The sequence below is a fragment of the Pseudonaja textilis genome, chromosome 1, assembly GCF_049901715.1.
Source record: "Pseudonaja textilis isolate UNSWEBS1 chromosome 1, rPseTex1.2, whole genome shotgun sequence".
Lineage (NCBI taxonomy): Eukaryota > Metazoa > Chordata > Lepidosauria > Squamata > Elapidae > Pseudonaja > Pseudonaja textilis.
In genome coordinates, this window is record NC_141990.1 from 305,869,500 (window position 1) to 305,884,570 (window position 15,071).

General features: G+C 35.8%; 1 protein-coding gene across 11 annotated transcripts in view; it reads right to left on the reverse strand.

Annotated features, from left to right (window-relative positions):
- Window positions 1–44: 44 nt before the first annotated feature.
- The window catches only part of PCNX4 (pecanex 4), a 42,423-nt gene continuing 27,396 nt past the window's right edge, over window positions 45–15,071 (reverse strand). For 6 of the 11 annotated variants that reach the window (XM_087922336.1, XM_026698654.2, XM_087922335.1 and 3 more), the window contains 8 exons: window positions 13,911–14,422; window positions 13,315–13,415; window positions 11,538–11,660; window positions 9,708–10,071; window positions 8,057–8,160; window positions 4,531–5,585; window positions 2,479–2,665; window positions 45–490 (listed from right to left, as the gene is read on the reverse strand). In XM_087922336.1, the coding sequence (XP_087778462.1) occupies window positions 239–490; window positions 2,479–2,665; window positions 4,531–5,585; window positions 8,057–8,160; window positions 9,708–10,071; window positions 11,538–11,660; window positions 13,315–13,415; window positions 13,911–14,422 (2,698 nt within the window). In that variant the 3' untranslated portion in view covers window positions 45–238. Of the gene's footprint in view, window positions 491–1,311; window positions 2,371–2,478; window positions 2,666–4,530; window positions 5,586–8,056; window positions 8,161–9,707; window positions 10,072–11,537; window positions 11,661–13,314; window positions 13,416–13,910; window positions 14,423–15,071 lie in introns of all 11 variants that reach the window. The other 5 variants (XR_015741201.1, XR_015741200.1, XM_087922338.1 and 2 more) reach the window with 3 other exon arrangements.

The following is a 15,071-nucleotide window of genomic DNA, read 5'->3' on the forward strand; positions in this document are numbered from 1 at the left end:
AACTTACACCCCTTTGAAAGGTACTTGTCAATACAGTATTGGTAATGATTTGAGGGATTTTATATAAAAATGCATACAATACACAACATTAAAACACATAATTATCTTATTGCCTGGATTAAATCTTTTCCCATTGTCACCTGATGCTAAAAAGCATCTGCTTAAAACCCCTCACCAAAGAAGTGCCCCCATTCCACCCAATTTTCAGTGAAGGAATGAATTGGCTTCATTTTGGGAACTACAAGAAAGTCAGATGAAGAGGTTCAGAGGAATAAATAGGATAGCCAAGGGGAGGGTCTGCTGCTTGTATGGTCAGGTTCCTCAGGAGTACAGGGTGTGCTTGGATGCTATAGCGCTCCTCATCATCATTTGTGGCATACAGCAGTTCCCAAGAGAGGTTCCCCCACTGTCCTCTGACAGCTTCGTCGTTCAGTTTTCCCGCTTGTACTAGGAATTCCTGAAGTGTGAGTATCCTGCCAGTATAAACTCCCTGAAAAATAAAGATAAGTACAAAACGTCGACTTGTCTTTGAACACTGCAGAGAAGTCAGATTTTATTTTTCTTCACTAAGGAAAATCTGGGCCATGGATATTGCGAAAACTGTTGGATCAAGATATGGTTGGACTAGACCAATTTAAGCTGTGTCCTTTAAATGTATGGGTTAGTGGAAGAAGACTCTGAATTTCAACCAGTACAATTCAGCAGACTCAGTTGGTGCTTCTATTAAAAAATGTCATGTGTTTTCCAGGTCACAGTGCCTCTGGTACAGGTAGTTCTCTACTTACAACAATTCACTTCGTGGCCATTCAAAGTTACAACAGCACTGAAAAAAGTGACTTACGACCATTTTTCACACAATCCTTACAGCAGCCCCATGATATTGTGATCAAAATTCACATGCTTAGTTCATATTTATGACCATTTCTATGTCCCAAGGCCATGTGATTACCTTTTGCGACCTAATAAGCAAAGTCATAATGGGGAAGCCAGATTCACTTAACAACTGTGTTACTAATTTAACAACAGCAGTTATTCATTTACCAAATGTAATAAGAAAAATCATAAAATCAGGCAAAATTCCCTTAACAAATTTCTCACTTAGCAGCATACATTTTGGGTTCAATTGTAGTCATAAGTTGAGGACTATCTGTATCCCCTTGGAACGCTGCATGGCTCTTACCCTGATGATGATCTGAAAGGCACTAAAACTGGGCTATTGTCCAGGCTTTCAGTACGGAAGCTGGTGAGCCTCTAAGATTTTGTGTTACTCTTTAAAAGTTTTGGGTTTTTTTGTTTTCTTTGTATGCATACCTTCTGTCTATGTCAGTCATTTTAACCTTTGCTCTCAAATTATTGTTACATGCTTCTTTTCACAGAGATGATCAGTTTGAGGCTCCAGGCCACACACAGAAATGGGGGTCTCTAAAAATGGTTATCAAATTGCAATTTTAATTATAATAGAGATGGTGATGTTAAAATATGGTTAGAGAGTGGTCATATTACACGCCTATAATCCATTTTAGTACAGGTAGTCCTCCATTTGCAACTATTCATTTAATTGTTCGAAGTTACAATGATACTGAAAAAACTGACTTATGATTGGGCCTCACACTCACAACCATTGCAGCATCTCCATGGTCATATAATCAAAACTGGGCACCTGGCATATATTTACGATGGCTGCAGATCTTGAGGTTGCGTGATGTCATTTGAAACCTTTCACAGGGACAAACAAAGTGAACTGTATGATTCGCTTCACAACTTTGGCAAAATGGCCATAAAATCGGGTGAATCCCTAGTGGCTACTTTGCTTAGTGATGGAAATTCCAGTCTGAATTGTCTTTAAAGAACTACCTGTATGTCATGACCCCATATTTTTTTAAAAAAGGCAGCTCTCCAAAATATAAAGTCCTCAGCCAAGAAAAAAAAAATGCATTTCTGTTTTAAAAGATTACGTACAGGAATTAACTGAACAATATTCATGCAATGAAACCTTAAATCCTAAAAAGATGTCTAAAACATGACTTAATATATTTTCTGAAAACAAAGCAAGTGGATACCAATGGTAAAGGCAAATTCTGAACTTTGGAAATGACACAAACGCACAGCTTTTCTCTAACAGGATTCCACAGGAAGGAATGTCACAATCAGCTTTGGATTTATTTCTAGGTAGTTTTTAAATGAAACAGGTCTTAAACTGTTTTGTTAGGGAACTGATATTAATAAACTAATTATTTGCAGACTTTTCCAGAAACAAGTCCTTCACTGATGCCATCTAAATCCATAATTAAAACATTAATAAATTGTGCCACCCACCTCTGAAGGATTTTTTGTGCTATACTAATAAGAGGGCTAGGATCACAACACCAGCTTGGCAAAAAAACAACAGAAAACATGTGTAAGCGTTGCCATTAAATGCAAGAATGGAATAAGTGGCATATTAGTGAAAAATCCACTTAAAAGTCAGGAATCTCTTACCATATTTGGGTCATGCCCCAAAGAAAAAAGATATGGGGTTTCTTGTAAAACAGCTTGTGGCCATTCCTTTTCGGACACCAAACCAATGTACCAGTCATTCTCATATTCTTCAAGATAGTTTAGCAGCTCTTGAAAGTCTTCAGCTGGACCCAGGCTTGCTTTATCAACCATAAGCTTCACTGTATATCTGATAAACACACAACACAAGGAAATATATAATGAAAAAAATGAGAATAATTCTAGAGATATACCTGGAGAATAAAAGATTACTCTGTAACAATTTATAAGTGGTTGGCAGACCTACAGTACTAGGTTTAGCTATCAACTTGCTGGGCAATTTATCAGTCTGACAGATAACATCTCTATCATACCGGTATATGTTTTGAGGCATACATTTCAAGCTTTATGAAGGCAATCATACAGCCTCCAACCTACTACTCATTCAAATCCAATTTCTCAATATTAAGATCATATTCAAATCCAATTTCTCAATATTAAGATCATATTCAAATCCAATTTCTCAATATTAAGATCATAACCTCCCAAGAATTCCTATTTTTAGTCTTATGCTGATAATTTTTTGTCTTTATTTGGCCAGTAATTTCAAATGCTGGCAATTTCAGACTAAGCTACAATCAGATTTGTTGACTTGCCTTTAGCAAACTGAAGGTATAGAAGTTTGTAAATTATTACATATGGATTAGCATGATATGGAAGCTCACTAATTATGGCTTAGCTGATTGCCATAGGTTAGTGCAATATGTGAATCAGATAATTAATTTTCTTCTAATATGTTGACTTACCTCTCCTTTTTCATTAAACATTTATCAGACAACACATATTCATCTAGTTGGGTATCACATATTATTTGCCAAACACATCAAAATTTAAAATTCCTTTGAAACTGCATGATTTTCTAGCAATTTCACACTAAAAAGACATCTCAACAATTCCTCTCTCCTTAAACACTGGAACAAAATTAATGCTGTCAAAAGGTACATACATCTACCATTATTTCAAACCAAATGGTCTGGACAACGATAGCCTGTGGAGTAGATGAGTAAAGTAGTCCATTGCCAAGTTAATTTAAAAGTTATATTTTATAATCTTTCATTGAATTTTATTGGGCAAACTTGAGACAATCCACATCTATGCATCTGCAGGTGTTTGCATATTGCACTGAATGTCACATACACAATGGTTTGCCTCTTAAGGAACAACTGATTTCTATGCAACACATTTATTTTCTTGCCACAAGAAAGCTTTGTCACAGAATTTCAGGAACACATTAGTGCGATTTTATTACAAAGCAGTAGCTCTTCTGCTACAGTATTATAGAAACTAATCCTTTAGAATAGTTATTTTAAAACTTCACCAATACTATTTATAGCATGTGATACTGCTCTCTCTCCTAATGTTTTTTTAAGCCTTTGACAGTTTATTTTTTTTTATTTAATGAGCAATACCGTTTTCAGAATGCCCCTTTCTATTCTACCTGTAGGGCTTTTACAAAGAAGATATACCTGAAATATACTCCGTCCATTCCATAAGGCTTCTGTATTATAAAGTACATCCCTCAAAATCAAAATCTTGCCTGGGAGGCTTTATTAGCATAGAAATGCTACACCTAGACACTTTTTGGGATGTGCCTTCTCATCTTTACCCCTTTGGCCTCTGACCAGCTAACAGGAACAGCCAACTTATAGACCATGATTCAGAAACACCTCGCTCCCGGATGATATGTAGGATATATGTTTCTTCAGCTGGCAGGATCTAGCTGCCCTTGCCTAGGCTTAGATGCTTATAGGATTAGATGAGAACAACTTTATTGTCACTTTAAATGTACACCAACTGGCATACATTAAAATGAAATTTTGTTGCATACAGCTCTCAAGGGGTCACCACCTCCAATATACATTACATAAACACGACAAAATAAATAAATAAAAAATGTATGCATATACTCACATATCCATATACATTATATGATAAACAGAAACAACACAGTCTAGTTCAGATGTATACATGTACATGGTGAGAAAAAATAATTACCTGAATGTTTTTAGTGTTAATTGATATAACTCTTGGTTTCCTATCAACCAATCCAAACAGACTGACCAGGGAAGGTTTCCATTATAGGCTCTGAAAATATGACCAGGAGAAACAACAGTATCATCTAATCCAAACATTGCAATGTAACAGGATAAGGCACTCTGGACATACAAATCCTTCAAAGCAGTGTCTTTAAAAAGATCTTTGAGTAAATTTGAAGGATTTTCTTTCAAATGAAATAGGTCTAGCTGTCCAAGTAAAAAATGATACCACTCTAATGGAAACTTCTGCTTCATCTGATGGAATTTGGCAGCCGATAATGGTGCAGTTCTCCATTCTTCAGGAATGCTTAACAACTCAGAATAGAAGTTACTGAGTTTAATAGGGGATGAATCCATATTTCCCCAGTGTTTTCCAGCATCTACAACAGGAAGACCAAGAACAACAGTTTTATAGAGTTTATTCACACTGGCTACTTCAAGTACTTCATCATCCGTAGTATGTATTTCTACTGAGCCTGGAAGAGAATAGAAAGGTCTTGGTGAACCACCTTGTGGTACTGTGACATTTGTTTTTAATGTTTTTTTGCTAGGTTCATCATCAAAGAGATTGCTATCATCAGTCCACTCTTCTGTAGATTCCACACTGAGTGCATCTTCATCTTCCCATGAATCTGGTCTTTCTATTGCCTTGTTTAAAACTTCAGACGGTCCTGCTGAAGAGGACTCCGGTTGGGGTGTAGGCATCTTTTCAAGAGGTCTAGGTGTTTTTGACTTCTTATAGCAGTACTGGATTAGCATCCATAAGAGTACTTTTATGAAGTCTTCTTTCAACTGCTTCCGATTTTCAGGGGAATCAATTATTCCAGATAAGGTATTTCTGGCATCTGAGTAGAGTTTTACAGGAAGAGCAGCACAAGGTGTTAAAATATTTCCGAAATGAGGGTTGAGGGAGAACATCTTATTATGTTCATGATGTTCAAAGGCCATTGCAAAAATATCATCAACTCTGTGAGCTTCAGCAGTATGGCAGGAGGTTTCCTGCAATTCTAAACCCTGGATTAAAAGAAAAGGAAAAAAAACACACCCGAGGTGTTTCAAGGACTTTTATAGACACTTAGCAACACAATGCTTCAGATATAGGTTGAATGCATACCAATTTACCATATCATATCAAATAATAATATTGAGGATAATACTATGTACAATACTTCTTGATTTGGGTATCACAACAACCTGGAATTAGAAGAATGAAAATAATGTGGAAGAAGAGGGAGGAGAAAAGGTCATGTTCCCAATCAGCCAACCAAAGCTAGCCATACTGAAACATTATGCTCCACTTCTATTTCTTTCTTAGTTTCCCATTTAAACCCAGAGCAAGGGTTTAGATTTGTGATATGATTATCACACGGTGACAACTAAGGTGGTACATAATTTAAAACAATTCAGAAAAAGCATTCCAGCCTCATATAAAAACAATTCCTCTGTGCTATTCATTAAAATCATCCAACCTTTTTAGGATTTGAGTTAAACTTGCAAAAAGGTACAAAAAGGAATTTGCTTATTAAAAATAAAGTGATGTTTAAATGATACCAAATCATTTTGAGAGTGTGAATATCTTTACAAAATTTCTCAGTATCAACTTACATTGGACAATTATGAGAATCAGTAACATTAGATAACATTCTTGCTCTTATTATCCAAGAAGACTTTCAAAGGGTTTGATTAATTGTATCTGTGATATTTTCACTAGAGAAATGGAATTAAAAATGCTAAAATACAATGACATTTTGTAATTAGCCCCATATCTGATTCCTTCATTTTATATAACACAGAAAGAAAGTCAAGCTGGAAGTAGCGGAGAAGGAAAAATAAAAGAGAAAAAAAAATCTTCTGTTTTTATCTTATTTTCCTCCATTTCTCCAAGTAAAGGTTAGGTAATGGCACGAAGTTTATTAGATAGTTATTTTCTTAACCTACAGAGAGAAGTCAGAAATTGGAACTGCAGAATTAGTTTGTACCCCTAAACCAGGGAGGTCAAACTCGAGGCCCACGGCCAGATCTGGCCCATAGGGTGCTTAGATCTGGCCTTGGGGCTGCCCTGGAAACAATGAAGGACCAGCCCACAGTGCCTCTGCTAGCAAAAACGGAGCTCGGGAGGACCACATGCGGCCTTCCTGAGCTCCGTTTTCATTGGCAGAGAGCTTTGGCCACCTCCAACATGAGTGACATTGAGCTGGCCATACCCACCCTGGCCACTCCCACTCTGGCCCCCTGAGGTCAAACACAACCCTGAAGCGGTCCTCAATGAAATCGAGTTTGATGCCCCTGCCCTAATCTAAATCTATCCCTGACTTTCTAAAACTAAAAATACATCACAATTCTATATTATTATACATTAGCAACAATTAAAAGAATAGAGGAGTGGTGGAATATAGTGATAACAACTAAACAGGTAATTGTAACCACATCATAGCTATAAAGTGTTACAGGACTAGACTGGAATGATTGGGGCATAAGAATATTCAGGCAGGAATTCTTTTATCGCTATTAAGCACACTGGACCAGTTACTTTCTCAGAAAATCCTCTTTGTGATTATTACAGATAAGTGAGAAAGCAACATAAGCCTTTGGAGGAAGGAAGGATAAAAATGTAAAAAACTGCAGCATGGAGTATTATGATTGATCATAATGCCAGGGAATTTCTAGAAGCCTGGCATTCTGACCAATCAGCCATCAATAGACACAGAAACATTTGCTACATCTATAGATTATGCAAAAGAGACAATCAACCAGCCCCAAAGAGAAAAAGACTCCATCACCTCTCTATGAGTGATCAGCACTCAGATCAGCATAGATCTGATGTTAACTTCAGACCAACAATCAAGTAAGCAATACCCCAATCAAGAAAGAGCCATCAGTAAACAGCCCAACCAAAGAATCTCTAAGACCAACCCCACACTGACAGGCAAGACACCAGAATATAAACTGACAGCAAACAGCACTCCTTACTAGCGCTAATGATGTTACCTAGTTAGGGTAATGAAACATCTGTAAGAAAACAAGCAAGCTTAGAGAGCACCAAAGACCCCTCAGTATTATGATTAACTTTCTAATCTATCCATGTTCTTATTGGATACTCGCTCCCATCACCCCATCTATCGGACTTTCATTCCTCCAAATACATACTGTATGCATTTGTTTGGGTATACATATGTTTTGGTATACTTTATTGTTTCTCTAGCCCAATGGGGGCACCATTCTGGGTAGTGTTTGAACATGGAATTTGAGAGAATTATAGGCTACTGTATATGTAAGAAAATACAACAATCTTATATGGAAGCTAGTGAAAATGGCTGGTTTTGACTTAATAGAAAATTAAGTGGATCAAGTAAGCTTTTACTTTCAACTCTTCTCAGTTATATTAGGAAGCAGTTCGTATATATTGTACATTTAAGAAGTACTGTTATTTTTACTAATATGTAAAGTAACAGAGAACAACACAGGCTTTTAAAAATTCTACTTGCCTTGATATTAAGACAACAGTAAGTATAGCCTCTCTCTAAAACAAGGATCCATATTAATCTGTCTTGAAATCGGCACAAGTAGTGGGATCCAGGTGAACAGAAACCTTTGAAAACAAGAATCCCCAAATAAGGATTAGTTTTTAGTCAAGGATACTTTGATCTACACCAGTGGTAGTCAACCTGGTCCCTACTGCCCACTAGCGGGCGTTCCAGCTTTCATGGTGGGCGGTAGGGGTTTTGTCCCCTACTTTATAAAACACAATTACTGTGGAACCGGTGGGCGGTTAGAAAATTTTACTACTAACAGAGATACAAAAGTGGGCGGTAGGTATAAAAGGGTTGACTACCCCTGATCTACACTGTCTACATTTGAATAAAAAATAATCATATAATGTAATAACACAAGTTGGAAAAATGGTATATAAACAAACTAGAGTGCATTATGAATTCGGTTTAAATCCACTATGTGAAGCTTATTATAGATATGAACTCTAGATACATGGCTATTAACACAACTTGCATTTTTTTCAGGTATTTTACTGCTTAGAAATTTTAATAAGTGTGGTGGTTTTATAATACAAATAGAACCTTATAATGATAAAAACACTTTCTGAAATATCTCAATGACAAAAGAATTAGTGGCGTTTTGGTAACTACATCATTTTCAGGTATTCAGCTGGAATTTAATAAAGTTTTGCAATTTTTTGCAAAATATTAATTATAAATATATATTAAAGTAAAAACCCACTATTGTATATGTTAATTCTTTCTTTGATATATCTGTAGTCATTATTATTAAATTTATTTGCCACTAATCTCATAATTTGAAGCAACTCTAAATGGCTGAGATTAGGGATATATCAGTAATGAGTAAATTAGCAGTTATGCCCAAACTATTGCAGCTGAAAATCAGAATAGCCTAAAAATGAATTAAAGAAACCTGCCTTTATGTTATTAAAATTAAGTAGCCTTTTTAGGACTGCTGAGAAAAAAAGAGTACATTCTCTTACTACCATTTTTATTACAAAAATCTTAATTCTACACTGCTGTCTAAATGGATAAAATATGCTCAGCATTAAAATATAACATGATACCCTGCTAAGAATACCTAGTCAAGAGTCCCTTTAAAGACCAGGTGGTTTTTTAAAAAATATAAAAAACATTTAAAAACATATAGGCCCTAATGATCAGGCTCCTTCTTTTATTGCTCTGGTTTGTTGTGGAAATTTCAAACATCTCTTTCTGCTCTCCCCAATCATTATAGAATCAAATCATCACCTACATTCAGTTGCATTGTGGGGGCTAATGCTATCATTCAGTCAAATTACCCTTAAATTTTTGTTGTAGGTATTAAATTGGATAAGGGAATACATGTATGCTACCTTGAGCTCATGATACAGAGATCTGATACAAGCAAACCAAAGCATCAAGTTGGTAGCATAGGAAGAAATTCTATTTTCATTTCGATGATACTGAAATTTCTCTCAGATTATTATAGCAGCAAATAATTTCCTACATCTATGAGAATACCATACAAGAGTCTGTATATCAGCCCTGCTGTGTCTAGAAACCTGCAGCAGATTCCTTTGCATTTGAGGACAAGTTCATGGATACTTAATCAGGTGGTCTCATGAGCAGAGTTTTATCTTACCTAACCTGCCTGTTGAGAATGCTGATTGCAATGCAGTCCTTAAACTTGGGATCATCTGTTGATAATATACAGCATCAGGACCTACACAGGCCATCATGCCCACAGGTCCTGGCCAGCTTCGGACTGGTCTTGGAAAGCCTATCAAAAATATTGGGAGACTAAAAAGTGATAGCAAAGGAGAAGAAAGCAATGAAGAGAGCACTATGATGGCCATTACAATTGGAAAGAAAACAATGTTCAGTGTAATCAGAGTAGCTGTGGATTTCCGGCGTTGTTTTTTTTCTGTCCACGATGTCAAGAGAACAGTAATGGCAAATTGCAATTTTGAAACAAATTGAAACAGCCGACTCCGAATAATTCCAACCTAATAAGAGAGAAATAGCAATAATGTATTTCCTTCATTTATATTGCTTCTTCATGGGATTTCATTTTTCTAAAAAGCATTTGGAGTGTTCATGAAAGAATTCGAACTTTTATTAGTGTAGTGAAGCAAGCTCAAGTTTTCTGAACTTCAACTGAAAAATCTGAATTGATTTTGAAGGAAGGGTAGAAAGAAGAAATTAACCACGCCAATGGAGAACGATGTGAGGTTGCTTTTGAAAAATCAGAAGGCTTTTCTCAGATTAGCTAAAATAGGCAAATCAGAACGTATGCCAGATGTCCTGCTTACATGTCACAAAGTTTAATTCGAAGTGAAAAGGTTTGAATAGTCTAACTCTAAAACTTGACCAAAACTGTTTCAGCTATGCACACCTACATGAATCTGCCCAATTTTAAAAATAATCTACTGGAGGCCTTGCTCAAGTGATCATGAAGAACAGGACAATTTCACTGATATTAGAATAATTACAAATATATTTGTAATTATTCAAGCCTTGTCACTGAATGGCAGATTTATTTTTCTCAGCAAACAGCTTAAAACTTTACTACTTCATGTTTATTTCAAAATCTGAATAAAGTTTAACATTATACTAACGTCTCTTGGCTAGCGCAACAAGATTTGTTCTTCCTTTCTATCCCTATAACCTTCAGCATGCTGTCAAAGTCTGTTCCAGAGAAGACTGCAAATTATTTTGGATTCTAGATGAAAATCATCTATCATCCAATTTAGCTAACAAAATCTACATTTGCTAATGAAAGGGACTTTGGTGATCTGCTTGATCCTTCTTGATCCCCCTGCTCAAGTAGGGAACTTTATAAAGGTAGTCCTTGACTTACAATAGTTCTTTTAGTGACCAGAGTTACAATGGCACTGAAAATAGTGACTTATGACCATTCTTCACACTTATGACTGTTCCAGTATCCCCATGGTTATGTGATTTACATTTGGATGCTTGACAACTGCTACATATTTATGACAGTTGCAGTCATAAGTCATGTGATCCCCTTTTGCCACTTTCTGACAAGCAAAGTCAATGGGGAAATCAGATTCACTTAACAACCATGTTACCAATTTAACAACTGTAGTGATTTACTTCACAAATGTGACAAGAAAAATCGTAAAATGGGGTAAAACTCGGCAAATTTTTCGCTTAGCAACATTAAATTTTGGGCTCAATTGTAGTTGTAAGTTGAGAAGTACCTATATCATTTCATACAAATGGTTTTCCAATCTGTTATTAAACACCTCCAGTGTTGGAGCACCCACAACTTCTGGAACCAAGTCTTAATGTATTAATGGACTGCATTCCACTGTTGTATTTTTTTAAAAAAATAGAGGATTTTTTATCCGGTAAGTTCTAGTGTCCCTACCACCTTGGTTCTAGTCTGTTTCTCAAATAGGGATTCAACCTACATATAAGTAAAATATGATAAAAAAAGGCATTTTACCAGCAAGAGTCTAATTCCTGTATCAATGCTTCTGTTCCACCAGAGATCAGTAGTGAACACCAGCAACTGCACTGCAGACACTACCACCATATCCAACAGAGCATGCTCTGTATCCTGCCACACCTAAAACAAGTATTTTTGCAGTTTCATCATACAGATATGAAATACACTTTACAGTTCAAGTCTATTGTTCTGTTTTTTCAGAACAATAAACAATATTGCACAAAGCCCACTGGCCTCTCCATGATCTTGCATCCCGTGCAAGCCCAGGCATCAAAGCAAACAATGGAATGGGTATGTGTTTGTGTGTGTAATAATATTACTTTATGATTTTTTTTCCATTTTACCACATTTTATGGTCTTCATTGCAATTTCTAACTTGTGGAAATACATGATGCTCCATATTCTTAATGAAAAAAATGAGAGCATACTTGAGAATAAATGATATAGGAAATTTGCAGACATAGAATTACATAAGAGTCTCCCTGGGTTTGATTTCTGACAGTTTCAAGGATATTTCCACTGAATTTTTTTCATGGACATATTAATTACCATATTTTTCAGACTATAAGACGGACTGGACCATAAGACAGATCTAGGTTTAGAGGAGGAAAACAAGAAAAAGGACTCCACATGTCCTTTTTTTGCCCTTCCTGGCATCCAGAAGCACTCTAGAAGCTGCCACGGGTCCCATTTTTGCCCTCCCCAGCACTGGAGGCCTCCAGACACCTGCACTGCACTGCACTGCAGAGTGCTTCTGGAGGCCAGGGAGGGCAAAAATGGGACACGCAGAGGACTCAGGAGGCCAAAAACAGGCCTGTATTCGCTCTATAAGTCACACAGACATTTCCACCCACTTTTTGGGGGGTGGGTGGGGAAAGTGTGTCTCTATAGTTTGAAAAATATGATATAATATCACAGGACTTTGGCTTATTCCAATAAAGGTAGTACTGGGTTAACAATTGTGATTAGGACTGGGAACTTTGTCACTAAGCAATGTGACAGTGATGTCACAATGTGATGTTACACAACTGTGCTGACTTTCAGTGGCAGTTCTGGTAATTCCTTCTGTTGTTTTTTGGTGCAATGCCACATGATTGCTAATTGCAACCACCTGCCAGTTTCCTCATTAACTTTACTTGTGGGAAGCCAACAGTGAAAGTTGACTACAAGATGCTTAGCACTGTTGTAACTTTGAATTGTTTTGGGACAAATGTTCATTAACTGAAGGGTACCTGTATGCTTTTAAATTTCCCAATCAAACTAACAGCCATTAAAATCATAGGTGCTTTACCTATGCAAATACTAATTAGAATGACCCTTTCTAAAATCCAAATTTAGCTAGGTTTCACCTATGTGTGGCTGCTTGCTGTGGTATGCATCTGAATATGTTTCATTAAAACAGTAATTCACTGAGCTGGGTATAATGACTCTTGGTTGTTAATGGAATGTTATTGTATCAATATTTACCAAATGCTAAAAGATTCTATACACAGTTATTCTAAAAACATATCCTTACTTTTGTATTAATGTCAGAGGACAAAATGTGCCACGTTTGAGGTCAAGCAATGCTACCCTCTAGTTACCCTTTAACTAGAGATGCCTAAATTTAATACTGGTTCTAACAAACAGAAAAAACATTCTCCACAATTTCAGTTTAATGGAATCAAGTACTAATTTCTAATTCGAATAAGTTCTCTTTTATTTAATAGGTTCAGTGGTTACATTGCAAGATGCTGGATTATTTTATAAAAAGCATGAAATACTTGAAATTTACCATTCTATAGCTTCTTGAAAGTCCAATGGAAATATATATGGATGAAAGATGATGTAGAGAATTGTCTATGGAAAGAAATGCTATCATAGCAAATGGTGACACTGAAATTACAGAAAAAAAGATATATTGTTACATATTTGGTAACAATTTTCCTTTTCATGGTTAATAAATGAGAAGTCAGATGATCCAACATATTTTAAACAATTTTGTATTTTTCCATCAACTAGCATTGTCTAATGGCTGTATCATTTTGCCAGAATTTACATCAGAATTTATATCATCTGTTTGCATATGATAAATCCTGGGTGTATAACCTGTTCACACACACACACACACCCCAAATGAAAGTTTATAGGCAAACTTTCAATCTCTCCTGGACTAATAACCACTTTCAATGTTAGATTAAACTTAAAACAATTAAATTTTAAGGTGGGAAATCAATTTCAGAAACTACCATTTGGAAATAAGCTTTTACTCAGTTTCGGATCTGATCGTCGCCACCTTCCCCTTGCTCTATTAGCAACACATTTCATAATTTCATAAGATGCATTTTACTCTTTGTGTACTTATATAAAAGAAGAAACTGAGATTCTTACCTAAAGTGAGCAAAATCTTTCTTAACATACCAATTTTCTTGAGGTTCTTTTCCTTCTTTCCGGATGCATTCATTGTCATTAGGTCTTTTGGATAAAAGGGATTTCGGAACAATCCAAACAAATACACTGTTTGAATCTCTCTGAGAATCCATAGAGCAAGAAGCAATGCTATCAATATGTAACTAATAACACCTTGTAGGCTAGTCTTGGAAAATGTCTGAAAACCAAGGAAAGAGTGCAATAAGCCAGCTTCCACAAGAGCAAAAGTCAATACAATGAAATAGAACATGAATTCCTTCCATATAAATTGTGTTCTACAGGAAGATGCGTTTTTAAATTTGCTGGAAGCTAAACAGCTGATCATGAAGTTCTTGAAGGTTAATCCAATCTCATTTAGATTAAGACTTAGTATAAATCCACATCCAGTCATGAACAGAACCACACCAAGCGTGTTAGGGATGAAGTAAGATGCAATAGCCGTTCCCAAAGAAATGATAAACATTGCTAGCAGCCTGTAATAAGAGAGAAAAATTAATGTATATGAAAGAAAGAATTAATAGAAATAGTTCACCTATTTTCAACTTATCTTTCTGAGAAACAATTTCTATTTCTATAAGATTCGGCCCATTATATATATATATAATGTGATGACATCATGCTATACAGTACTAAAAATACAGATTAAGCAAAGGCCTGCAGGTTTAATATGTATTAAGAAGACATTCTTAGCAGCCCATATAAAATTCCACAATTGGTAAAAATATCTGCCTAACTCTTTATTCAAACAAGAATCCAAGTTACAGCATCCACAATATAAGACTTTTCAGCTTCTGCATAAACATAACCAGTTCTGATGAAATTTATACCTCCCATGGTAATTGGTTTATCTATTCAACTGTTCTATTAGGAAGTACTCTACAGTTTAGGACTCAGGACTCAAGACAAGCTAAGATATTTATATTTATCTGAAAAGGTATATAAGGTCTATAACTGAATTACTGTGCTTTATACAGAATCTCAGCACCTTTAATAATAATTTGTGGAAATTTCATCAGACAAATGAAGTGCTATGTTTATTTAGGCTGCTGTTTGTATAAGAGGCTAAGTGATTTGTCTGTGTGGAGCATAACTACTGAAATAATCAGAAAATAAAATGTGGGC